The 27,775-nt window shown below is 39.1% G+C and overlaps 2 protein-coding genes and 1 long non-coding RNA gene across 4 annotated transcripts in view; 2 read left to right on the top strand and 1 right to left on the bottom strand.

The window, feature by feature from the left end:
* Nucleotides 1-3,588: 3,588 nt before the first annotated feature.
* Nucleotides 3,589-11,058, top strand: LOC113470335 (actin-related protein 6-like). 2 transcript variants are annotated; one of them, XM_026828705.1, is made up of 3 exons: nucleotides 3,589-3,884; nucleotides 10,653-10,776; nucleotides 10,933-11,058. In XM_026828705.1, exons 1-3 carry the CDS (start codon nucleotides 3,697-3,699, stop codon nucleotides 10,936-10,938), a joined length of 318 nt encoding a protein of 105 aa, XP_026684506.1. In that variant the 5' UTR covers nucleotides 3,589-3,696; the 3' UTR covers nucleotides 10,939-11,058. The 2 variants fall into 2 exon arrangements, with proteins under 2 accessions (XP_026684506.1, XP_026684505.1); XM_026828704.1 differs by lacking the exon at nucleotides 10,933-11,058 and having other exon boundaries at nucleotides 3,590-3,884; nucleotides 10,653-10,901.
* A 10,116-nt stretch (nucleotides 11,059-21,174) lies between these two features.
* LOC113470336 lies at nucleotides 21,175-22,336 on the top strand. The gene is made up of 2 exons (XR_003393424.1): nucleotides 21,175-21,290; nucleotides 22,141-22,336. It is a non-coding gene; the product is annotated as an uncharacterized LOC113470336 (long non-coding RNA).
* LOC113470334 (tryptophan 5-hydroxylase 1-like) overlaps nucleotides 21,949-27,775 on the bottom strand; it is a 29,593-nt gene continuing 23,766 nt past the window's right edge. Inside the window, exon 6 of the mRNA XM_026828703.1 lies at nucleotides 21,949-22,395. Within this exon, the coding sequence (XP_026684504.1) occupies nucleotides 22,137-22,395 (259 nt within the window). The 3' untranslated portion in view covers nucleotides 21,949-22,136. The remainder of the gene's footprint in view (nucleotides 22,396-27,775) is intronic.

Genomic DNA, 27,775 nt, shown 5'->3' with positions numbered 1-27,775 from the left:
ACAACGGTTAGCGGTGTTTTACCGTATTTTTCGACATTTCGACCGCTATTTTACTGATTAAAGACTTAATTAAGTACATACCTTTCAAAAATGATATTGTAGTAGAAGTAGATGTTGACATCTACTGACAAAAATGATAAACAACAACAAGAACAACGCCAACAACAATAAACAACAACACCAACATCAACACCACAACAACAACAACAACAGCTCACGGTAATAAGAAGATCTGTAGGTACCTACGTTACGTACTAATCATGTTAAAATACATACTTACTGACAAAAATGATAAACAACAACAAGAACAACGCCAACAACAATAAACAACAACACCAACATCAACACCACAACAACAACAACAACAACAACAGCTCACGGTAATAAGAAGATCTGTAGGTACCTACGTTACGTACTAATCATGTTAAAATACATACTTAGTGAATACACTTGGTTGGGATCCATGGGCGTTTTTACTCCATTACAATCCTTCATATTGAATCTCTCCAATAACTCTTCCACATATTTGCTCTGATCAAGAGTTAGTTGATGTATTGATGATGACGATATGGGTAGATGACGTCATCACGGGACGTACATTGTTGCCGCTAGGTATGATATCGGCGTGTTTGAGACTCTCATGTTCCGAGGGCTATATCTCGCGATCTAGTGAACGCATTTTCTTCGTTTTAATCTCAATAGGTATTTTTTTTTTTTTTTTAATTTTTATAGTTTTTTCTGAGATACTAAAAAAAATCATGAGAATCACCAATTTGTTATATGTTGATCGAATTTTAATGTATTCTGAAAGGTGACTTGTCCTCGTCTCTTCCACTCAGATCCCATTTCTTCTTCATGTCCTTTTTCTTTTTAATTGCTGCTTTCACTTCATCATTCCACCAGGTTTCTTTGTCTTGCGGTCCTCCTTTACCAGATGTTTTTCCCAGAATTTTCTCGCCAACTTGAGTAATGATTTTTCACTTCGAACCCGGGACCTTCTGCATGGCAAGCAAGCGCGTTACCACTGGACCAACCATGCTTCCAAGAAGTAACAAATGTACAATGTACAAAGAAGTAACTACTTGAATAAGTGCATGATAAATTACTATTGTATTATAAAGGGAGGACGGACTTCCACCAGGTTTCTTTGTCTTGCGGTCCTCCTTTACCAGATGTTTTTCCCAGAATTTTCTCGCCAACTTGAGTAATGATTTTTCACTTTTCTTCCATAGATCTTGTTTACTATCCGCACTCAGCTTCTGAAACACATGTCTTTTAAACTCAAGTTTGAGGAAAATATCTTTAAGTTTCCACCATTTGGTCTTAGGAATATTCGTTTTTGTTTCCTTCTTCCTCCGGATGTTAAAGATGGAGTCCACGACTAGAAGTTTATGCTGAGCTGCTACTGCTTCGAGGGGGAGTACCTTGCAATCTTTGATCTCCTTCACATGCTGTCTTCTGCAGAGTATAAAATCAATTCGGCTGGATCTATTGCCACTCTTATAGTTTACTAGCTGAATTCCGTCGCTTCGCTCCGGAATCTCGCTAGTTCATCCCGAGGCATGGCCAAACTTGTGGAAAAGGCATGGCCGAACTTGTAGTTATCAAACTAAAAACATAAACGAAACTCAAATATTAGGCGAGCGAGGAAAAGTTTTCTCTCCCGCAGTCTCTGCACTCTGTGTATTTCTTATGGAGATTTTAGCGATCATAAATTGATCATATCTCAGGATCGGTTTAGATTTTCGCAAAATCCTTTCTTATTGCACACCTAGACCATAAAAGGAATATTCCTTCCAAATTTCAGCTTTCTAGGTGTTGTGGTTCTCGAGATAGAGCGATCAGTGTGTAAACTATGAAATGTGAACTGTGAATGAGTGAATGGATCTTGTTCTTATAATATAAGATTAGTTTATTCTTCTTTCTGAAAGTAGGTATTAAGGATGGCCCATTCCCCTGGTTACAGCGAAGTAAACAAGTCCGTTTTTCTTCGCTCTTCATTGAAAAATTGTTTTCCAGTGGAAAAACCCCCTTTTTTGACGTGATTTTTTGCATAGACTTATTTTTTGGTGTAATCTACAAGGTGTGATTATCATTTTCGTGTAAATCAAGTGATTAAGTGGTTTTTTACGAACTTTGAACTTTTTTGACAAAGTCGGACACCCCTCATTTTCCAAGTGGACTCTTCCAAAAGATTTTCCGGATATTAGCCAGTCACTTTATTTATTCAAATTTATAACTTGGTATTTTCTCCCACTTTCTCGTGTTGACGGCGTTATCATTTTCCAAGTGGACTCTTCCAAAAGATTTTCCGGATATTAGCCAGTCACTTTATTTATTCAAATTTATAACTTGGTATTTTCTCCCGCTTTCTCGTGTTTTTTTGGATTTTTGGCTTTATGGTTTTCTGGACAAAATTTGCACCACCATTTTCGTGTTTCTGGTAAAAATACCTTTAATTTGATATATAGGTCGACCAGGTTTGGATAAGTCCTTCTATGGAGACAGACAGACAGACATACCACACACAGACGACACCGAAGCGAATACAATAGTCCGTCCCTTATACCTTTTTATTACTATTGTAATAATAAAGGAAGGACGGACTAAAAAAAATGGATTCTCAGTTGAATTCCAAAGTTGGTACCAAGTTCGCGTATTTCTAAAAATTGTTCGCAAAATTCAATATTGCCTAATAATTCAATTGCAAAAATTAAAGAAGTACGTTTTTTTTTTATTTCAAACAGATTCAGACCGATTCGAGTGGCTCACACATTGGTGGACACCCTGTACAGTAAAATATACAGAGCGTTCGAAAAGTCTTGGAACCCCTGAATATTTTTTTGAATGGCTAAAGATGAGAAACTGAAATTTGGGGTAGTGTTTTACCTTTTAAGATGCAACTTTTTGAAGTAGTCGCCAAATTCTGGCCGGCGCCAGGGTAAATCCCAGGGGGGTCAACTTCAAAATCTTAAATGGGAACCCCTGATTTTGATGCATAAAGGCCTTAAAAACGTAGTATTTTGATACAACTTTGAGCTCGATACGACAACCAGGGTCAGAGTTGAAGCCTATTCAATTTTTAAATTTTCCATGTTCTTCCGTAAATAATAGGAAAATTCATTTTGTTAAGTGATTTGGGCTTCAAATAGGTCCCACTAATGATTCATCTTGAAATCCAGACCCAAGAATGAAATTTAAACTCTCGGCCCTGATGGCCTCCGGAGGTGAAAATGGATGATTCAAATATTTATTTTTGGGTCTGGATTTCTATGTGAATCATTAGTGGGACCTATTTGAAGCACAAATCACTTATCAAAATGAATTTCCCATTTTGGGTGCTTCCCTCATTGACGGAAGAACAGGGAAAAATTAAAAATTGAATAGGAAGCAACCTCCATGGTCGAGTGGGTATCATACTAGGCTTGCACTCCAGAGGTCCCGGGTTTGATTCCCGGCGGGGCCGAAGTTTTTTTTCCGCTCTGTGCTTGGAGTTCGGGGTGCACTCAGCCTCGTGAGGACAAGTGAGTAGCTACTTTAATCGATTAGCGACCAGTCAATCAATCACGAATCACGAAATATTGCTCATGCAGTTTGTCGTTTTGTGTTTTCCAGTTTCAAACGATTCGTCTCTCAAACGAAAGGTTTTCTATACCGGAAGTTCTATTCCATCCATCTGACATTGGTATAGCACAGATGGGAGTCTCTGAATGTATTGTAGATGTCATAAGATCTTGTCCTATGGAAGCACAGCCTCATCTATATGAGAATATTGTGATCACGGGAGGCTGTTGTGGATTTGCAGGAATTAGAGACCGAGTAGAGAGTGATGTGCGAACTCTTGCACCTGATGAGTTTGATGTAAATGTGGTGCTTCCCTCCAAGTAAGTAATGAATAAAACAAATAGGTAAACGTACACTGCTTATTATTTATTTTAAAAATAAAAATATGGTTTGTTGTATTGATAATCATTACAAAGGGTTTGACAATTGTTTCAGAAAAAACGAGCCACTCGGAATATCTCGAGAATTATTTGAATTTCGATAGATAAACGCTGAAACAGTTGAAAAAATAAGTAGACGATTTATACAAGAGAGAAACAGTCAAAATGAACGACAGTATACTGTGAAATGGTACTACAACTGGCTGAAACTCATTTTCCAACACCTCCACTTGAAGACATGTTAGGTACCATCATAGAGTTGACACAAAACATATGTGCCTCATGAGGAAGTCCTTTGGTGAACACATTCAGGGAACCAATTCATACAAACCTTTTTCCAACCGGAACCAACTAATACGTTTTTTCCCAGTTGGGAACCAACTCGTACTCAGCCATAATTATGTACCTGAATATCCCTCATCTGACCCCTACAATTTAGGGGCCCTGAGCTAGCTCTCTGGCCTTGATGACACCTATTGGTATCCTCTTAATAGGATAGTAGATGAACTCACAGATTTTCTCTAGAATAAACCTGAATATGCGAACTCCTTAGAGGTGCTGCAGGTGAATTTAGAGAAACTGGGGAGGTTGAAATATACCAGTGAGGGTACTTCTAGGTTCCACAAGGCCAGGGTATAGCAGCTTGGGCAGGGGAAAAAATACTGGTCACAATAGATCTACAGAGGTCGCAGTGTTAATTGTATACTCTCTTGGGAGAGGAGCAACCAGTCCTATAATAGAATAGAATAGAACATCCATTTGATGTACTTACAGGTTTCGCTCAACAGCAAGAGCTAGCAGAAGGCAGAAGGCGAATAGAATTATACCTGACAACAGGAGCAAATATTTGTAATGTAAATGTAAATACAGTTTCTTTGTGTTATTATGTCACAACTTTGGTGCTCACTGCAGCATTGTAGGATTTTCCCAGTATCTCAATAATCCTAAAATCCAATGTTTACCTACCATGCTGGCACCGGTCGCTATGCGCATTTATATGTCATAGCTACTCATTTTCCTCACAGGGCTGAGTGGGCCCCGCAACAGCCAGTCATGGAATCAATCATTTGGATGATACAAATTTCTTGACCCCGCCGGGAATCGAACCCGGGTCTCCCGCGTGCAAGGCGAGCGCAGTGACCACTACGCCATAGGAGCTGACGGAGCAAATATTTCATCATAAGCTATTCCTTCTTTTTGAGAATAACCTTTCGCTACGAGACGCGCCTTGTGCTTCTCAATTGATCCATCAGACAGGAGTTTGGTTTTAAACACCCACTTACTCTTCACCGGTTTCTTTCCAGCCGGCAGAGTACCTACAAACTTCCCAAGTTTTATTTCTCTCATGACATTGAATTTCGCCAGCATAGCTTTTTCCCATACATCTCTATCAGGCCATTTTAAAACCTAGGTTTTGACATTCTGTCACCTGTCACCTTTCAACTTTGGGGCCCCAAATTTTAATCAGCGACGTGCCTTGATTTAATGAAAATGTGTACCAAATTTCATCAAAATCAGACCAGGCAATCGGGAGTTATAGCGGAACATACAGACATCCAAACCAAATGCAAAACGGTCGAGTTAAAACATAGACCTTCACTTCGTTCGGTCAATTACTAATTTGGGGGTTTTAGGTATGGTTTTGGGGGTTCAACTCTCATAACTTTTTCGATATCTCTAACCGTTTTGTGAAAACCGCCAAAAAGCGGTTAATTCCGCCTGTGGGCGGCAGCCAGTGCAACTTTTGCCGCTTTTCGGATTTTTCCCTTTACTTACTCATCAAGACCTACCACCCTGCCAAATTTCAAGTTTCTAGGACATCGGGAAGTGCCTCATAATTTTGATGAGTGAGTCAGTCGTAAAATAAGCGATTTTCAAACCGTTTTTTCTACCCCTTCCGGTAAAGCTAGAACTTCGGAATTTCGCAGGTATAATAAGGAAGTATAGGTTAACATATGGTCCAAATTTCGTGAGATTACATTGAAAATTGACGGAGTTATGATAGGGGTAAAAATGCGTCGAAATGTTTCGTGTAATATACACACTGGCGTGCTCAGGCCGGAACTTGGCCTGGCGCACTGCCGTGCGCCTAGATTCAGGGCCAACCAGTCGATCAATTATTAAAGAGGAAACGAACCACTAGGAGGACAAAGAAAACACCATTTAAAAAATTACCTAGGAAATGAGGGGATCTGAACTCATCATGTGTAAATACACACTTAGAAAAAAGTAGTGAGATCCCCCACAAAAACACTAATGTGAAAAAAAGGCCAAGTTCCTATCCAAAAATGTCGGCCTATAAAAGAGGTGAGATCATAAAATTATGGCCAAGCATTTTTCCTCTCCTTCAAACTGCATTCCCAGTTTTTCGTGTCAGCTGAAAATCCTGATCCTCAATTTCTTCAACTTCCTCTCAATTTCAACTTGTCTATGTTTTCCCTCCTTTAAACTGCATTCCCAGGTTTTCGTATCTGCTGAAAATGCTGAATCTTAATTCCTTCAATCTTCTCTCACCCAATCGGGAAGAAGAGCTCATCGCCCTAGAGCAAAGGACTTTCCTTCTACATGCCAAATCGGGTGAACTCCCGCCCTAGGGCCAAAGTTTTCCCTCTTGGGAAAAGAACCAGGGTACAAAAGGTAATAATTTACAAAGAAACACAGTAATGATAGAAAGGCAATATCTAATGACTAGGTGAGGCGAGCTATCCCAACACATAGCTTTCCTTACCTAGATTAATGTACAAACCAAACAGTTATGTTACAGTATTACTAACGACGGAATGACATGGGCAAGCATTCTGCCAAAGGTAGAATACTTTCCAATGTCATATCACGATTTGAAAATTGCATCCGAATAGAATATTTTCCAGTTTGTGCATAAATTCAGTTCTATTGCAGCCGTGTGGAAAATAATTGATGTACCTAAGTTTAGTACTAAATGTACGTATGTATTTTGTAACTACCAACGGGGCAGTTTAGCCAGTTATTTGTACAGAAACTAAGCCTGAGTTTTCCATACTTCTAGCCTCAAGCTCTTTTGCTCTTACTATGGCGATGCAGAGTTTGTCTATTGCATTCCATTGTGAGGCGGAACTTAACATTATTTCTAGAATGTTTTCTTTTCTCAGATCTTTACCAACTTGTTCTGCACATTTTGCTCTTTCGTTTGACCATCTGGGACACTTGAGCAGGGCGTGCTCTGCAGTTTCAATATCCTGGCAGTGATTGCAGGTGTCTGTTTCTCTCTTGCCCATACGTTTTAGGTAATGGTTGAGACTGCCGTGTCCAGTAAGAAGCTGACACATTTCATAGGATACCTGTCCGTGTCGCCTTTGGATCCATACTTTAATATTTGGGATGAGAGATTTTGTCCATTGACCTTTCTCTCTCTGTTCGTTCCATCTGCCTTGCCAGGTTGCCATGGTCTCATCCCTCAGTTCTTGTCTCAACGATTTCTTCTCTGAACTTGTTAACGGTACTAACCTGGTGTCTGCCAATTCCTCATAGATTCGCTCTCTTTCGACCACTAGAAGATCTATTGGAATTGTACCGGATAAGACCTGAAGTGCGACGGTGGACACTGTTCGGTACGATCTTATGATTCTAATCATTGATTTTCTTTGCACCTGTTCTAGTCTGTTAACATGTGTTCTGTATTTCATGACTTCTGCCCAGAATGGTGCCCCGTACAAGAGTATCGAATGCACTATTGACGATAGTACTACTCTCTTCTTGTTCGAGGGCCCTCCTCTGTTTGGCATGATTCTATTTAAGGCCAGTGCTGTTCTCTCTGCCTTTTTCGAAACCCATTTGACATGTTCTCCCATGTTCAGGTTTTTTGAGAACATGACGCCTAAATATTTTAGTTTGTCTGTACTTTCTATTTGGGTGTTTCCTATTTTAACTGTAATTTTTCCCATTTTTCTGCCTTGGTTTAGAACAATAGCCTCGGTCTTCTCAGGGGCTAATTCAAGGCCTTTCGATGTTATCCAGTCGTTCACTTTTCCTAGTGCTAGCGATATGTTGGCTTGAAGTTCCTGTTTAGATTTAGCTTCTGCTATAAGTGCCAAGTCATCGGCATATGCTACGGCATTTATTCCGGGTGGGAACTTTACAGACAAGATATTGTCATAGTATATGTTCCAGAGGGTGGCTGCCAGTACTCCCCCCTGTGGAACACCACAAGTAAGGTCCATTGCATCACCTGCCTGTGTTATCAGGAGTTTCCTATCTGATAAGTAGGAGCATGAGATATTAATGAGGTAGGGGGGCATTTTACGTCTCTTGAGTTCTGCAATGATGCCATCCCAAGGAGTGGAATTGAACGCATTTCTGACATCTACTCCCACCATAGCACAAGCTTTTCTCCTTCCTTTGGCGGCTCTGCATAACGATTTCACCTTATTAATAGCATCTACCGTTGACCTGCCTTTCCGGAAACCGAATTGGTTTGAGGATAGATCCCATTGTCCGCTTAGCCTTTTTTCAATTCTGGTACGAATTAGGGCTTCTAGTGTTTTCCCGAGACTGTCAAGCAAGCATATAGGCCGGTATGTGGCTTTCCCATCTGCTGAATTTTTGCCTTTGTCAAGAAGGACTAGTTTACTTCTTTTCCAAATATCTGGGAAAGTTCCTTTTTTCAGGAGCTCGTTGTAGGCGCTCAGTAGATAATTAGGAACCGATTTGAAAAGGAGGTCTACCATTTCCATGGTTATGTTGTCCGGACCTGGAGATTTCCTCTTCTTGGCTTTTCCAATAACCTCTGCGAGTTCTTCCATTGTGAAAAGTGGGATGTCCTTTTCTTCTGTTTCTAGTTTTTCCCAGGTGATTTTATTTCTCATTGGAAAGAGTTTTCTTGCTTGGGCAAGTCTTTCTTCGTCCGAGATGTCCACAAATGGTCGAATTTTCATCTTTTCTCTGACTATTTTGTAGCCTTTGCCCCACGTGTCCCTATCTATGTCGACACAGAGTTTGTCCCAGGCTTCATCCTTTGCTTTTCCTATAGCTTTTCTGAGTTTTTCTCGCTCTTCTTTGTATACGTCCTTGTTTTTTCTCTTTACTTCATCCGGAACATTGGCTTTTCTGTTGTCCCTTGTTAACTTTCGTTTGGCTACCAAGCAGTTTTTTCTCAAGTTTCCGATTGATTCGTTCCACCAGTAAATGGGCCCTCTTGTCGAGGTATTTTTCTTTTTTCGAAAGGTTTCGTTGGCCGCTGTACTAATTATTTGAACGAGAGTTTCCGGAGTGGGAGCGCATTCTGAGTGTGTTTCAATTTTATCCTTTAATATTTTTTTGAATTCTTCTTTCTTGTCCTCTTTAATAATCCAACCATCATTGATGTGACGCTTTTTCTGTACTCGAGTGTTAAGACTCAGCGTGTATTTAATATTCCCATGGTCCGTCAGATTTTCTTCGTCGAGCACCTCCCATTGTTCTATTGTGCTGACTAGACTCGGGGTACAGAAAGTTACATCTATGAAACTTTCACTTTGGTTACGAACAAAGGTGGGAGTATTCCCTCTATTCAGGATGATGAAGTTGATTTCAGCAAGTAGTTCTTCTAGTGCGTTTCCGCGTCCACAGTTAAAAGGAGATCCCCAAACTGTGGACTTTGCATTGAAGTCTCCTCCTACAATAATCCTTTTGTTACCGTGCTTCCTGATTTCAGTTCTCAGGTTTGACAGGTGATTTTCGAAAGCAGACATCGAAATGTTGGGCGAAAAGTAACAGCCAAAAACTACAAGATTTTTGGTTTCAACCCAGAGAAAACAGTTATGGGCCTCCCATCCTGTTATCTCTATCTTTTTCCCAAATTCCATTCCAAAGTTCAACTGTACTGTTTTTGTTCTGTTGATTTTCAGTCCTCTTCTTTCCAAAGCATTTTTCCATCTTTCCAGTTCTCTCTCCCTTATCTTCTACAATCTCCTCACACAAGACGATATCGTCCGCGAACATCATACACCAAGGGGCCTTTTTCCTCTCTGTGAGTACATCCATGATCAAGTCGAACAGGTAGGGACTCAAGGCTGATCCTTGGTGCAGACCAACTTGCACTGGTATTTCTTCTGTCACTCCAACACTGCTTCTTACTTTTGTCACTACATCCTCGTACATGTCCCTCACAATTCTTACATACCTCTCTTCCCAAATTTTCCAATTGCGACCGCCTCCTCTTTGTCTGTTACCCACTTTTTGTCTCTTCTAATGATAGTTTTGTTGGGTTCACCCAAGTTTCTAGGACATCGGGAAGTGCCTCATAATTTTGATGAGTCAGTCAGTCGTAAAATAAGCGATTTTCAAACCGTTTTTTCTACCCCTTCCGGTAAAGCTAGAACTGCGGAATTTTGCAGGTATAATAAGGAAGTATAGGTTAACATATGGTCCAAATTTCGTGAGATTACATTGAAAATTGACGGAGTTATGATAGGGGTAAAAATGCGTCGAAATGTTTCGTGTAATACGTACACAGTATACACACTGGCGTGCTCAGGCCGGAACTTGGCCTGGCGCACTGCCGTGCGCCTAGATTTAATATTTTCAAATCAACTCTCAGTGCTCGTTTCAGTTATAGTCGACACTAACTAAGAATCAACTCTGAGTACGTAGTTACTTATACAATTTGAAATCCGATAATAACTTTCGAACTGCTGAAGATAACAAAATATAGGTACCTAGGTAATGTTTTTCATTGTTGTGTTCATGTTTCAGTCCGATGACATATGCTTGGGAAGGCGGTAAACTCATGAGCCTGGATCCAGAATTTTATTCATTTGTTGTAACCAAGGAAGAATATGAAGAGGAAGGCCTAGCTTTATGTTATGAGAGATTTGACATCTAACGGTCCCGAAGCATACATGAAGTGGGGGGATCTGACTTACGTCCCGACTGTGAAAAATGAGTTGCGTCCGCCCGAATGTATGGAATTTATCATCCGAGTTGCGTCCCTATCTACCTGAGCTAGAACTATGTACTTTATATACTTATTGACATCTAACGGTCCCGAAGCATACATGAAGTGGGGGGATCTGACTTACGTCCCGACTGTGAAAAATGAGTTGCGTCCGCCCGAATTTATGGAATTTATCATCCGAGTTGCGTCCCTATCTACCTGAGCTAGAACTATGTACTTTATATACTTCTACTTGAATCCATTGATGCAAGACAGTTCCGTGTCAAGTCCGTGCAGAGACTTAATAGAAAAGTCGTCAGTCCTACTCGAGAGGTATCATATGTGAAAAGCCGAAGTGTCAAGGTGATATTTGATGGTCAGGATATTCCGTCCCATGTATTCTTGTTCTACTGCAAGATTGAATGTGCCCCTTTCATCCAAAGAGTAGTCCAGTGTTACCAGTGCGCCAAGTTCGGCCATACGAGCAAGTTCTGTCATAACCCCGTGCTATGTAATGTATGTTACTTACCCAAGTTAGATCAACATACATGTCGCGCTCTTGAGAATGTTAGATGTGTGAATTGTAAAGGTGATCATAAGCCTACTGAACAAAGATGCCCCGAGATGAGCCGGCAGAAGAAAATTAAAGAAATGATGAGTATGAGAGGTTTAGTCTTCCAAGAAGCTGCTCAAATGGTACCTTCTATCCGTTCTTCCTATACTGTCAGGACCCAGAATAGCTTTGCCGTTTTGGAGCCCTCTGAGAACACACGCAATGATGACTTCCCCGCCCTAGGTAGCAAGAACAAAGCTAATGCTGTGGAACTGATCGAAAAGTTTGTACCACCTCCTCTACCTTACGTGAGTTCCAATAATGTCACCAAGAAGTTCAGCAAAGAAATGAATGACATGAATAAGTTTACGAAGAGAAGAGGATACAGCAATGACGTAAAAGTGAGTAATGATGCAAAGAAGTTGAAACCAAGTCAGAGTACCAGTGCTGTTGCTGATCAACGTGTTCAATATAAGAACAATTTCCATCCTGATACTCGCAATGAAACTGCTCGTGGTGTTCATAACCAGGAAAAATCAGATTTGAATGTCAATAATGCTAGTAATACTCATAGTTCTTATGCTTTTCAGGCAGGATCTTCTTACAATCAATTTGATAATCTTGGCTACGAGATGGGCGATAATGATCCTATGATCGATAGTAATAGTACAATGTTGGTCGAAAATAATACTTCTGATAATGCTATTGATAATATGTATAGATTTGGAGGTGTTTTGAGTCCTAACCTCGGTTAGGTACCTACTCACTTTTTTTTTTTGTCTGTCCTTTTTTTCCTTCTACATATATTTTATTTATTTATTTATTGCTACTTTTTTACGTTCTCTTTTTACAGAGATCTTTTTCTACTTTCTATTACTGGATATACCTAGTTTTATTTCTACAAACACCTTATTTATTAATCATGCAAGTACAAAATAATAGTAATACTTCTAGAGTAATAGTACCTACTTTTATGCAATGGAATTGTAACGGATTTCTCTTGAGAAAGAGAGATATTCAATTATTAATTCAACATTTTAACCCCACAGCTCTTTGTTTTCAGGAAACTCATTTGTTACCTGATAAAGTGATATCTGGATTTACTAATTATAATTTTTACAGGAAAGATTTCGTAGATAGCAGAATATCTTGCGGCGGAGTTATGTTGATGATCCATAAGAAATATTTTTCACAGCCTGTTCCAGTTGTGAGTAACTCTCAAGTTGTGGCAGCAAGAGTCAAAATACCAGGTATAACCTATGACATTACCTTATGTTCTATTTATGTTCGACCCAACACAGATAATATAACGGAGAGAGAGCTGATGAACATCACATCCCAGTTACCACAACCTTATTTATTTTGTGGAGATTTTAATGCTCACAATGCAATGTGGGGTGGAAACCATGAAAACGAGAACGGTACCCAAATAGAAAACTTCTTAACTAATAATGACGTCATACTTATGAATTCAAATGCCCCCACGCACGTTAATTTTTCGTACGGTGTTCTCTCTAGTATTGATCTGACTTTATGCTCACGATCTATAGCTGAGGACTTTGAATGGAATGTTCATGATGATTTGAACTCGTCAGACCATTTTCCTATTGTCATTAAACTGAGAAATTATGATTACAGTGCGGGACAAAACTCGTCGAGAATTATTTGGAAGTTCAAAAAGGCGAATTGGATCGATTATCAGAATGAGATAACGTTTCATGACGACTCCGGTGAGATCACTGACGTCAACGAGTGTCTGAGGAAAATCAATGCAAATATACTACAGGCAGCCAACAAGACCATCCCGAAGTTAGACCTAAAGAAATGTAAACGGTATGTACCATGGTGGTGTAGTGAGGTAAAAGAAGCAATTGATAATCGGAAAAAAGCGCTCAAAATTTTCCGGAGAAATCCCATTCCGTTGAATTTTATCGAATTTAAGCGATGTAGAGCGATAGCAAGGAAAATAGTGAGGAAGAACCAAGAGAAATCATGGGAAACATTCATGCTATCTATTGATAAACCTGTAAGCACAAATGATATGTGGGCTCAACTTAAAAGAATGAAGGGCAAAAGGTCCTATAATCCGATCGCGGGTCTTAAAAATTCAAATTTACAGATTACAACCGATAAAAAGGAAATGTCAGAAATCTTAGCGGACTTTTATCTACAAAATTCGGCCGATACGGTCTATTCCGATCAATTCATTGCATACAAGAGAAGGAAAACTAATCTAATATCCCCCGTTAATACTGAACAGGATCTTTACAACTTACCTTTTACTTATGTTTAACTTCTATCTACATTTAAGAATTGTAAATCTGCCGCTGCGGGGGTAGATGGTATTTCCTATCAACTAATTATTAAACTGCCTGAAGTAGCGCTGAAACGTTTACTTTCCTTTTATAATACGATATGGCGGACGGGTGTGGTCCCCGAATTATGGAACACGGCCCTCATAATACCTGTTCTAAAGCCCGGGAAATCTTCGTCAGATGCTGTGAATTATAGGCCCATATCACTTCTTTGCTGTATGAACAAGATAATGGAGAAAATGATATCTAAAAGGCTTAAATGGCTAATTGAAGACAGACAGCTGGTAGATACCTATCAAAATGGGAACCGGAAGCAAAGGTCTACAATGGATAATTTGGTTCTGTTAGAACAAGAAACTATCACAGCATTGCAGAATCATGAATATGTCATAGCGGTATTTTTGGATATTAATAAATTTTACGACAGGATTTCAAAAGTGACTATTTTAGAGAAACTTATAGAGAAAAATATTGGAGGTCCTATGTTCTATTATTTGGATAACTTTCTCTCTAATCCACAGATTCAAGTTAGCATTGACGGAGTTTTGTCATCAGGCCGAACATTAGCCAATGGGATCAGACAGGGGTCCTCCCTATCAGGAGACCTGAGCAACATAGCCACCAGTAATCTAGCCAAATGTATCCCTCGAAATGTGATGCATGGATGTTTGTAGATGACATCATTTTATTCATGAGAAACCAAGATTTGAGTCTGATTGAAAGTACGCTTCAGCAAACACTTGATAATATTGACCAATGGTCAAAAGCTAATGGCTTCACGTTCTCACCAGAGAAAACTTTTGCGGTCAATTTTTCTAGAATCAGAAGATCAAATAATGTTAATTTATCATTTCAAAGTCATGTAGTTGTATTCAAGGAGACGGTAAAATGGCTGGGAATTCATCTTGATTCTAAATGGACGTTCACAACCCACATCAAGGAAACTAAAGCTAAAACGTTGAAGGCGATGAATATGCTGAAAATTTTAGGAGGGAGGAAGAAGGGACTGAGAAGACAGACACTTATGAGATTATACCATGCATACATTTTACCTGTGTTGGACTATGGATCTATTGTCTACGGTTCAGCCAGAACTAAAGAGCTGGATAAACTCAATGTGGTTCATCACACTGCCCTAAGGATAGTCACGGGGGCATTTAGAACTTCTCCTATTGTGAGCTTACTAGCGGAGTGCGGTCAACCTACTCTACAAGTGAGAAGAAACATCAGATGTGTGAACTATATGTCTAATGTAGCGAAAAATCCGAACCACCCGTGTTACCTACTACTATTTAATGATAAATTAAGAATTCATATTAGAAGCGAGAGGTACCCCCTTAATATTAGACTCCGAGCTGAAGCTATGGATGATTATAAACTAGAAGTTCGATGTGTGATCAAACAACAGAAAGAGGAACCGCAATGGTTATTACACCAGCCGAAAGTTACAATGCTCATTTCTAGCAAAAAAGACGAAGAATTACCATCAGAAATTAACAATAAATATCTCGAGTTCAAAAAGGATAATAAAGATAAAATTCTATGCTATACAGACGGATCGAAAACTAATACCTTTACAGGAGGAGCTTACCTTTTAAATGAAACAGTAGAACAATTCCAGCTCAACCAAATCGCGTCTATTTATACTGCTGAACTTATGGCGATTGATCTATGTTTAAATTCAATCCTAATGTATATTCAAAACAATTTCTGTTTTAAAGACTTTGTTATCTGTTCTGACTCTAAAAGTTCACTTCAAGCTCTCAAGTTCAACCTTAATGACTCAATACTAATCAGCAAAATCCTTTTAAAAATAAAGGAAATTTCGTCTTTTGGATCTCAAGTCTCCTTCCTGTGGATCCCCAGCCATGTTGGAATTAGAGAGAATGAGATGGTGGACAGAGCTGCAAGAAATGCTGTTAATGCTCGATTAACGAATCAATACACATCAAGTGATTACAAAGCTCACTTCAAACATATTCAGTTCAAGAGATGGGAGGAGATTTGGAGACAAAATGCTGTCTTGGGCAGACAGCTGAGGCAAATTAAAACAGATGTGCGTAAATGGAAATCTTCAAACAGAAATATAAGACAAGAAGAAGTAGTCCTCTGCAGATTAAGGATTGGTCACTGTTTAGCGACACACAAACATCTTTTAGAACGAAAGGATCCCCCTGCTTGTGAATTTTGTGGACAAACTCCAGTTTATTTAAATCATTGGTTGACTGAATGTCATGCCCTCGGCAATTTAAGAAGACAACATCAGAGATCTATACTACAGGATAATGTTGAAACAATAGATCGTTGTATGAAATTTTTATATCATACTAAATTATTTGCTAAAATCTGATCCTGTAGATACCTAAGGAGGTACCAAATCTTGTAATGTAAAATATTTTGTACTTGCCTTTTTTCCACTTATTTATTTATTCATCTACTTTGCTTGCTATTATCTAAAAGAGCTACGTATTCTTTCTGACTAAATACAATGTTATTAGGTATTTTGAAATATTTTAGATTAGGTAAATATTAATTATTGCTATCTCGATGTTTTCCTTTTGATCATCTCGATGTTAAAAACTAATTATTGTTTAAAACATCAATAAACGATTTTCAAAAAAAAAAAAAAAAATCTACTGGTCTGCTGGTGTCACCATACCCTTACCTTCAATATTCAAAGTCCTTGGTTGAACATCTCATTTCTGAAAATCTCGCTGCATTAAGTAGGTATTTACTTAAAATCAATAAAAACAGTCGGTACCCATACTAAAGGAGGGTTCGAGAAAAGTTACCTAGGTACATATAATATTAATCATATACATATAATACCTACAATATCAAGGCACGTATGTTTAGCGAGTTGATTTCAGATTCAATTGTGCTTTTCCAAAGGCAAATTTATATTTAAAAAAAAAAAAAAAAAGGATGGCCATGTCAGTACCCAAAGCAAATTTAAGACGGTTTCAAAAAATTCGACCGATTTAAAACGGCGGCACATTGAAAACAAGTCTGAAATGGCGTTTTACTCCGGTAGACCTGTTTTTGTCTTCTTTTCTTTGACAGATGTTAATAAAAATTTGTGTGTGTGGTGTGTGATGTGTGTGTATGTGTGTGTGGTGTGATGTGTGTGTGTGTGTGTGTGTGTGTGTGTGTGTGTGTGTGTGTGTGTGTGTGTGTGTGTGTGTGTGTGTGTGTGTGTGTGTGTGTGGTGTAATGTATATGTGTGTGGGGGGAAGCAACGCGACGGGTTCGCCCTAGTCTATATATACACTGGGTGACAAAATTAGCCGAACGCTCGTATTTTTTGGTTTTTCTCAAACTGCTGTTCAGTGTTCTTTTTTGCGGGAAAACCATCATTAATGTTATTTGTTGTAAAGTTTAAAACTTATTCCACAAGACCGCATACCTACATGATCTGCGAGTAAAAAAAGAAAAATCAAAAACAAGGATCAGTTTTTTGCTGAAAATGCATGTTTCTGGAGATAAATGTTAACGTAACTTTTTTTCTCTTCAAATTTTTTACACTATTTTTGAACCAGGTGCTTTAGAAAAAAACACAGAACATTAATTTACTACATACTGGTAAAAATTAGAAAAATTCTCCGGACCTTATAAAGTCCATTATTGCCCTATAAAACTAATGGTAAACAATCTGGTGTGAACATCACACGACATTCCTTATCCTATTGAATGATGCTTATTTGAGTGTTCTTTTACCCTAACTTTTACAATATCTCTAACCGTTTTGTCGCTATAGCTGAAAACCGCAAAAAACGGTCGAAATCTGTATTGAGTGTTCTTTTACCCTAACTTTTACAATATCTCTAACCGTTTTGTCGCTATAGCTGAAAACCGCCAAAAAACGGTCAAAATCTGTCCAAAAGCGGTCAAAATACCGCCAAGCGCAGCAACCATTTCAACCAAACGTTTTGTGTTGCATCCTTGTCACATATGTGAACTATATACCAAATTTCAAGTCTCTAGCTTATACCGTTTCCGAGATATTGTTAAATTACACCGAAAACCGCCAAAAAGCGGTAAAATGCCGCCAACCATTGCACCGGTCTTAACCAAAAATTTTGTGTCGCATCCTTGTCACATTTGACAGCTAGGTACATACTAAATTTCAACTCTAGCTCTTACTGTTCTCGAGATATTTTGTTTACAGACAGACACACACACAGACAGACACACACACAGACAGACAGACACGGACCAATGGCTGAAACTTTGGATTTAGGCTCTAGGGACCTCAAAACGTGTTTTGACACTAAAAAGTCTAAAAACTGACCATCGAAAATTTGACCCGATTACATTACTGTCCTTCCTATAGGATAAGGAAAGTAAAAAGGAACGATTTTGAAAAAAAAAAAAATTAAAAAGTTCCCGCCAGGGTCCAGTGAATTTTTCTATCGTAAAAGTTAGGGTAAAAGAACACTCAAATAAGCATCATTCAATAGGATAAGGAAAGTCGTGTGATGTTCACACCAGATTTTTACCAGTAGGAAAATAAATGTTCTGTGTTCTTTTCTAAAGCACCTGGTTCAAAAATGGTGTAAAAATATTGAGGAGAAAAAATGTTACGTTAACATTTATCTCCAGAAACATGCATTTTCAGCAAAAAACTGATCCTTGTTTTTGATTTTTCTTTTTTTTACTCCCAGATTATGTAGGTATGTGGTCTTGTGGAATAAGTTTTAAACTTTACAACAAATACATAACATTAATGATGGTTTTCCCGAAAAAATTCGAACACTGAACAGCAGTTTGAGAAAAACCAAAAAATACGAGCGTTCGGCTAATTTTGTCACCAAGTGTATTAAAGAGAAATATGGACGGGTTATGTATGTCTGTCCGTAGAGAAAACTATGTCTGTAGAGGTGTAGAGAAAACTATGATAGATATCGAAAAAGTGTAAACGAAGACCCCAGTATTAAAGAGAAATATGGACGGGTTATGTATGTCTGTCCGTAGAGAAAACTATGTCTGTAGAGGTGTAGAGAAAACTATGATAGATACCCCCAGTGTAAACGAAGTGTAAACGAAGTGTAAACGAAGTGTAAACGAAGTGTTTTCGGATTATTTATTATTTTTGACGATCTTTACGAAAAAAATACATTTGGACAGTTATATTTTTCATGAGAATCATCAATTGTCATATCTGCCTCGGTGGTGTAGTGGGCCCTGATGCCTTGGTGGTGTAGTGGTCAAGGCGCTCGCCTGGTAAACAGGAGGGCGTAGGTTCAATCTTAGCCGAGGTATGGAATTTTATCCTCAATATAATATGAAAATTTGACCACAATAATAGTAGTAGCCTACTGCTGGAGTAAAGAGACTTTTCAGTCCTATGCGATCAGTATAAATAAGCACTATTATTATTATCTACCCAAAAAAATTAACAGACCTTTAAAAATCCCAACCGTTCCCGAGATATGGGCCTTTTCTGAAGATCTGAAGGCAAAAATGTCCCATAAGAAATACACAGGGAGTAGAGAGCGAGAACTCAACACGAGGAGAATCTTTTTCCTCCCGCAGAGTTTTAGCTTCATTAGTCCGTCCTCCCTTTAATTATTACAATAGTAATAAAAAGGTATAAGGGACGGACTATTGTATTCGCTTCGGTGTCGTCTGTCTGTCGGTCGGTCGGTCTGTCTGTCTGTCCCCATAGAAGGACTTATCCAAACCCGGTCGACCTATATATCAAATTAAAGGTCTTTTCACCAGGAACACGAAAATGGTGGTGCAAATTTTGTCCAGAGAACCATAAAGCGAAAAAACCAAAAACTGGTTTTTAGGGGATTTTTTTCACATTTTCTCACACAAATGAGCTCTGATCTTGAAATTTGTCGCGACGACCTATGAACTTAAAGCGAGAAAGTTTTAGATAACACTTCAGTCGATCATTTAAGACCGGTTTTAGCGTTACCTATGTTAAGCTACGCCGAGCAAGGCCAATAAATGGATGGGTGACTTAAACCTTATATTGGGAATAAAGGGAGAACGGGCTCTAGTCTTGATTTTAAATCATTACATGAAAGTAAAATCGAAATATCAAACAAGAATAATAATAAACTGAATATTAAACAAATTAGGTAGGTACATAGGTACTGATTTTCTTCAATCACGATCGAATAAACTATAGGCTGAAAAATTCCCGGAGGGACGGACCCAGCTTGTTTTTATTTTATTTATTTTTTTTTATGTTTTTAGTTTTATCCGTTGAACTTTCGTATTCGCTTTGATCGAAAGAAAAATATTTTGAGCTTTACGACTTTGTATGAAATTTGCATCTACTCCTCACATATCACTGAAGTTAAGCAACGTTGAGCGTGGTTGGTTTCTGGATGAGTGACCACCTAGGAAACTTTTTTTTTTTTTAATGCGACTTTGTATTATTTACGGACATATCACTGAAGTTAAGATACGTTGACCATAATCGGTATTTAGATTGTAGAATATCAGGGAATATTTTTCAAATCCATCCCCCCCTTTTTTTTTTCTTTATTTAGTCATTAGGGAGCGCGTAGTGCGACCGTATTTTCTCGAAGTGAAAAGCCAATAGGGAGCACGGAGCGCGACCTTATTCTCTCGAAGTGCGAAGCCAATAGAGAGCGCGTAGCGCGACCGTATTCTTTCAAAGTGAGAAGCCAATAGGGAGCGCGGAACGCGACCTTATTCGTTCGAAGTGCGAAGCCAACAGGGAGCGCGCAGCGCGACCATATTCCATCAAAGTGCGGAGCCAATAGGGAGCGCGTAGCGTGACCGTATTCTTTCGAAGTGTGAAGCTAATGGGGAGCGCATAGCGTGACCGTATTCTCTCAAAGTGAGAAGCTAATGGGGAGCGCGTAGCGCGACCGTATTCTCTCAAAGTGAGAAGCCGATGGGGAGCGCGTAGTGCAACGGTAGCATTCTTTCTGGTCAGGATTCCTACGGACGGAGAATTTTTCTTTTACTAAAATATTCTAAACCGTGGCGAAGCACGGGTAACCTGCTAGTATAATATAAACTCGCACTTCGTGCTCGGGAGGGGGGCTTCGCCCCCCTCCACCCCCCGGGGGCTTCGCGTGTTCGCTACGCGGGGTTGCGTATACGGTCGCGCTGCGCGCTCCCGGGGGCCTCGCGGTGTTGTGCATAGGGTCGCGCTTCGCGCTCCCTTGTTTACGGTCGCGCTGCGCGCTCCCGGGGCTTCGCGGAGAGTGCATGGGGTCGCGCTTCGCGCTCCCTTGGCTTCGCCCCTGAAGACTAATATCGTCCCTGAGTCTTGTTTCGAAGAAATGAAAACTGAAAACTAAAAGCGAGAGGAAAATATTAAACGTAGGAAAAGTTTTGCTGGCCTCAAAGCGTGTTCCCCGTGTATTTCTTATGGGGGACTAAAAAACGTCAATATCTCGGGAACGGTTTGGAATTTCGGGATTTTCCGATTTTTCCCAGTACCTACAAAAAATAAGGAATCCAATGGTGAAAACCGCATCTTCCTAGCTCATCTAGAAGTAGGTTAGAATCAGTATGAGTGAGTGAGTGAGTCAGTGAGTCAGTTACACAAGGGGCTGTATATATTTAGGATGCGCTTAGTGACCGGTACCAACATGGTAAGTAAACAAAAAACGCTATGTTATTGTACTTTGGATGTGTGTGTGTCTGTCTGTCTGTGTGTCTGTCTGTCTGTAAACAAAATATCTCGAGAACGGTAAGAGCTAGAGACTTGAGATTTGGTATGTAGCTGTCAAATGTGACAAGGATGCGACACGAAACTTTTGGTTAAGACCGGTGCAACGGTTGGCTAGAGACTTGAAATTTGGTATGTAGCTGTCAAATGTGACAAGGATGCGACACGAAACTTTTGGTTAGGATCGGTGCAACGGTTGGCGGCATTTTACAGCATGCAGCTGTCAAATGTGACAAGGATGCGACACGAAACTTTTGGTTAAGACCGGTGCAACGCTTGGCGGCATTTTACCGCTTTTTCAGTGTGACAAGGATGCGACACGAAACTTTTGGTTAAGATCGGTGCAACGGTTGGCGGCATTTTACCGCTTTTTGGCGGGTTTCGGTGTAATTTAACAATATCTCGGGAACGGTATAAGCTAGAGACTTGAAATTTGGTATGTAGTTCATAAATGTGACAAGGATGCAACACAAAATGTTTGGTTGAGATGGTTGCTGCGCTTGGTGGTATTTTGAACGCTTTTGGACAGATTTCGACCGTTTTTTGGCGGTTTTCAGCTATAGCGACAAAACGGTATGTTATTGAGATATTTGAAAAATCCTACGATGGTGAGCACCAACGTTGCGATATGATAACACGAAGAAACGGCATTTATTTATTTATTTAGTAATAATTTGATAGCATATAAGTATGTAGATAGATTTCATGATTTGTAATCCAACTACATGGGCTGAATATGAGCTGAAAGTAATATATTCTATTTTCTATTTCAGTTCGGACTAATATCCTGACCCTCCTCCTCGTCTTGCGTATTAATATGCATGGTATCCGTCAACATGTGTGTCAAATTCTCCACAGTTTCCTCGCGGGCATGTATTTTCTTGAGTGCATTCCTCACAATGCAAAGGTCACCTCTCAATTCGGACACCAGGGCTGCAATTTTTTCCGAATTGCTCAGCACTTCCACACTCTGTGTGTATGGGTTATAACGAACTCCGAATGGACGTTGAATAGTACCGGCAAATTCTCTAGAATAAAACATACAAGGGACGCTGAATAAGTAGACAATCCGATAGGGCTGATTTACGAGTATAATATATGTACATAAGTCACTCAAATATCTCGAGAACGTGTTGGAATTTTAAACTAATAAATATTAAATACTGGACTTACTGATGTAAGACATTATTTTATGCAAACATTTCCTTGCCTTTCGGTACCCAAGTCAAATCATAAAATTTAGCGGGGAACGATATTTCTGACATGTGACAAGCTTTTGTATGTGTATACTTTCAGAGTGTTTATAAAGTCCGAGGACCCCTGATTATTTTTTAAACGGCTAAAGATGAGAAGCTGAAATTTAGGGTAGTGTTTTATCTTTTGAAATACCATTAGTGAAAGTAGCTGTCAAATTCAGGTCGGAGCCAGGTTCGGCCCCTGGGGGGTCAACTTCAAAATATTAAATGAAAATCCCCTATTTGTAATACATCATATCAAAGGTCTTAAAAACGCAGTACTTTTATATGAGTTTTAGCTCGATCCGACAATCAGGGCCGGAGTTATAGCCTATTAATTACTTTTTAATATTTCCACGGCCTTCTGCTAATAGGGGAAGCACTAAAAATGGGAAATTCGTTTTGATCGGTGATTTGTGCTTTAAATAGGTCCCACTAATGATTCATAATGAAATTCAAAATCATAAATGCAATTTCGAAACATATTTTTAAAAGAACCGATATTTTAAAAGAACCTGGCTCCGACCTGAATTTGGCAACTACTTTCACCATATTTTTAAAAGAACCGATATTTTAAAAGAACCTGGCTCCGACCTGAATTTGGCAACTACTTTCACAAATCAATCAATCAATCAATCAATAGGCGCTACAGCCCGGGGTGGGCCTTGGCCTCCTCAACAATGCGCCTCCATGTGATACGGTCCTTGACCTTGGTTCCCCAGCCGGTTACTCTCATTGTCCTCAAATCACCCAGCACCTGGTCCATCCATCGAAGTCTTGGTCTTCCTCTTTTCCTTGTAGCAAAGATCTTGGCATTTAGGATCTTTCTGGGCATTCTGGCGTCTTCCATCCTCTGAACGTGCCCAAACCAACGGAGTCTTTGGGATTTCATGAACTTCACAATATCTTCACCGTTGATTCTCCCTTGACCCTGCCATCTGATTTCTTGTAAAGCCAATATGTCCAACTTGTACTTGAGCATTTCATCTGCTACCTCCTGCATTCTGCCTGCCTGAAGCATAGTCCTCACATTCCAGGTACCTAGTTTTAGTTCCGGTGCGTCAAATCCAATCCGTTGTCCATTATTCGAGTCCAAATTGAGTTTCCGTTGAGTCCAGTTCAGTCCGATCCGAGGCGCGTCTTGAGGCTTCGCAACAATTTGCCCCGCAGGGCGTTTTACAATATCGGGTGGTTAACCCTACGATCAACCCCCAACCTGGAGGACCAGTTCAGTAGTTAACGTCTACTGAAAAGACAGCCACTGGAATCATCCGCCTGGGACTTTCCACCAGTGACAGGCTATCTGCAGATGTAACATCTGGTCGATGGGGTCGCCACATCCCTACGAACACTTTCACAAATGGTGTTTCAAAAGCTAAAATTTCAGCACTTCCCAAAATTTCAGCTTCTCATCTTTAGCCGTCCAAAAAATAATCAGGGGTCCCCAGACTTTATAAACACTCTGTATAGCTATACGGAGTGTTGCAAAAGTCCGGGGACCCCTGAATATTTTTTGAACGGCTAAAGATGGGAATCTGAAATTTTGCATATAGTCATATCTCATAAAAAAAAAACCATTTTTTGCAGTGGTTCTCAAAATTCTATCTCTGCCAGTGGCGGCTCCAGGGGGGCCAACTTTATTTTTTTAAATGAGAACCCCCCTTTTGTAATACATTTTTGAAAACGTCGTAAAAATTGAAATACAATGGTGAAAAAAAGAGATAAATATCATTAATTTGTCGTTTTCAAATGAGAGCAAAATTACTATCGGAGGATTGATTATTGTTTTAAAAATTATCATTTTCTAAGAGGGTTTTTCTTTAAAATTTATGATACTGGCCAGAAAATAACTCATGTATAACTCATGTAGTGATTTAAAGGATAAATGTTGAAATAATAATAATAATATTAATAATAAAAATAAAAATATATCATTTAGTATTATGGCGAAGACGCGTCGTGACTTGTTATAACCTCATCAACATTTTTTTATTATTATAATTATTATTCTCAACATATAATAAATAAATCAATACATGATTATACAACCAACGAAACCCAGAACTAATCACTAGGCAGACCAAGACACGTGTTACGTCTACTTATTAGTACTCATCAGTTGGAATCATAGCTGAGAATATGAACCAGATACCCTAGTATTGGGGAAACAGAGACTTTTACAATAGCAAGCCACCATGACTTGGTGATGTGTTATGGTTTCGTTGTAGTATTTAAACCCGTACTCAAAGAGGTTCTTACACCATTACATCAAGTATTTTAGAATCCCACCAGAGTTCAGCATGTATACCGGATCGTCTGTACTGTATAGTAACTGAATGTAATAGCTTATAAAATCGTCCAGCTTACCCCAGAACAGAAGGATTCCAGGGGTATTGTTCGAATGCTTGGAAAGTCAACAAATATTGAAAGTAATTTTTTTTTTTTTTTTTTGAACTGTTTGTAGGATTTGTAACAATTATTATTATTATTATTATTATTATTATTATTATTATTATTTATTATTATTATTATTATTATTATTATTATTATTATTATTTCAACATTTATCCTTTAAATCACTACATGAGTTATACATGAGTTATTTTCTGGCCAGTATCATAAATTTTAAAGAAAAACCCTCTTAGAAAATTACAGAAATGGCTATGATTTTGTCAGTTTTCCAATTTTCCACCTGTGTGTAGTACTGTGTAGTCTTAATAATCCTCTTGACTCCGACAGTAATTTTGCTCTCATTTGAAAACGACAAATGATATTGATCTCGTTTTTTCACCATCGTATTTCAATTTTTACTACGTTTTGAAAATGTATTACAAAAGGGGGGTTCTCATTTAAAAAAATAAAGTTGGCCCCCCTGGAGCCGCCACTGGCGGAGATAGAATTTTGAGAACCACTGCAAAAAATGGTCATTTAAAAAAATAAAGTTGGCCCCCCTGGAGCCGCCACTGGCGGAGATAGAATTTTGAGAACCACTGCAAAAAATGGTTTTTTTTTTATGAGATATAACTATATGCCAAATTTCAGATTCCCATCTTTAGCCGTTCAAAAAATATTCAGGGGTCCCCGGACTTTTGAAACACTCTGTATAGGATGTACAAAAAAACAATCCACTTGAAACATCTTGAGAATGGTTTTGAAAACCGCTGAAACACATGTCCATTATATTCAAGGGGAAACATTTTTTACTGGGATTTATTTTATTACCATTATCAGGGGGGTCAACTTTGAAATCTTAAATGAGAACCCCCAACTTTTAACACACCATAAGGAAAACCTTGACAGTACTTACATGTCCATTATATTCAAGGGGAAACATTTTTTACTGGGATTTATTTTATTACCATTATCAGGGGGGTCAACTTTGAAATCTTAAATGAAAACCCCCAACTTTTAACACACCATAAGGAAAACCTTGACAGTACTTACTTGGTGGCCTCCTCAACAATGCGCCTCCATGTGATACGGTCCTTGACCTTGGTTCCCCAGCCGGTTACTCTCATTGTCCTCAAATCACCCAGAACCTGGTCCATCCATCGAAGTCTTGGTTTTCCTCTTTTCCTTGTAGCAAAGATCTTGGCATTTAGGATCTTTCTGGGCATTCTGGCGTCTTCCATCCTCTGAACGTGCCCAAACCAACGGAGTCTTTGGGATTTCATGAACTTCACAATATCTTCACCGTTCAGGTTCAGACTTATGTGGCGTATTGTACAGGTGGGCCAATAAATGGTACGTTTTTTAGGTGGGCGAATAAATGGTACACTTACCCTATCTTGGTAAAAGTTTGACATTTTTCTTACTGAAGTCCGCCATGTTATTTCTCGGATAGGGGAATCACCAAAAATAATTAAAGCATTCTGGAAGATGATTTGGGCTTTCTGTTGATTCAGCTCGAAATTCGGACCCAAATTTTTGATAGTCAGGGCCGAAATTGAAAATGTCAATTTCGGATCCAAATTTCGAGCTGGATCATGAAAGTGACCTATTTAAAGTTCAAATTTTCTTTATTTTAGGTCCTTCCCTTATCAGATATACAGGGTGTCCACCAATGTATGACCCACTCAAATTGCTCCGAATCTGTTTTTCACGGAATTCGCAAAATCGCGAATCGCAAAAAAATTGAATGAATAGTTGATTGTACATGAATTTTTAGGTAAAACAATAATATGCAATAAAAAATGGGGGTTCTCATTTGAAATTTCAAAGTTGGTACCAAGTTCACGGTTTTTGCGAACTTGTTCGCGAATTTCAATGTTGCCAAGAAGTTCTTTGCAAAAATCAAAAAGATACAAGTTTTTTCATTTTTCGAAAACTCTAACAGATTCAGAGCAATTTGAGTGGGTCATACATTGGTGGACACCCTGTATAACATGGGACTTCATTTTGAAATACGCCATAGCTCCGGCCCTAGTTATGGGATCGAACTCAAACTTTTCAAGGTCTTTATTGATGTGTTAATATTTGGGGTTCTCATTTAAGATTTCAAAGTTGAATCTCCTATGGCCATCCCTGATGTTAATGACCTAACGGCTGCATACTAATTCCGAAATGATGAGATCTACCTACCCTGAGCCGTTGTCAGTGTTTTTCTGGTGCACCCTGTATTAAATTTATGCTAGCACAGTTTAATGATGTTAAGGGTGGAAATGCGGACATACGGGAGCGAATTCGGATTGTGACTCTTATATTTTCCGGAGCGGATTCAGCATCTATTAAATGAGAAGAAAGCTCACGGGAGCGTAATACTTATACTCGTATGTAGGTATACCAATCTTTTACCTCATTTTCTCCTTAGCCTCTTCAAACGAATCGGTATAGTAGTAAGCATTCTGGTAAGCAGTTATGATACATTCTTCGCTAACAGTAACTGCTGGATCAAATCTTCTTATCTTATCACCGGCGTTCGTGACAGCATGGGTTAATTCTGCGACAGAAGACAGAAGGCCGGCTCCATACACTTTGAGTGCTCCATCTTGCTTACACAGACCAAACTCTACTGTGAAGAAGTATAGCTGAAATTACAAACACATTCATTGTACCTACTCCTCTTTATAATTATTTTTCGACTTGCACTGTGGGCCAGACTCCGAAAATTTTGGAGCATCCACCCCCCCTCCCTTAGTGTTTGGACCTTGCCCCCCCCCTGTGGTGAAAGGAC

Source organism: Diaphorina citri, unplaced genomic scaffold, assembly GCF_000475195.1.
Source record: "Diaphorina citri unplaced genomic scaffold, Diaci psyllid genome assembly version 1.1 scaffold1523, whole genome shotgun sequence".
In the NCBI taxonomy this organism is placed as follows: Eukaryota; Metazoa; Arthropoda; class Insecta; order Hemiptera; family Psyllidae; genus Diaphorina; species Diaphorina citri.
The sequence above is the reverse complement of the archived record's forward strand: the minus strand, read 5'-3'. Positions and strand labels throughout refer to the sequence as shown.

Coding starts and splice junctions, on each gene's coding strand:
- LOC113470335 (XM_026828705.1), top strand. CDS start 3,697: ATGGGAGTCTCTGAATGTATTGTAGATGTCATAAGATCTTGTCCTATG. Junction 3,885..10,652: donor AATGTGGTGCTTCCCTCCAA/GTAAGTAATGAA, acceptor TTCATGTTTCAG/TCCGATGACATATGCTTGGG.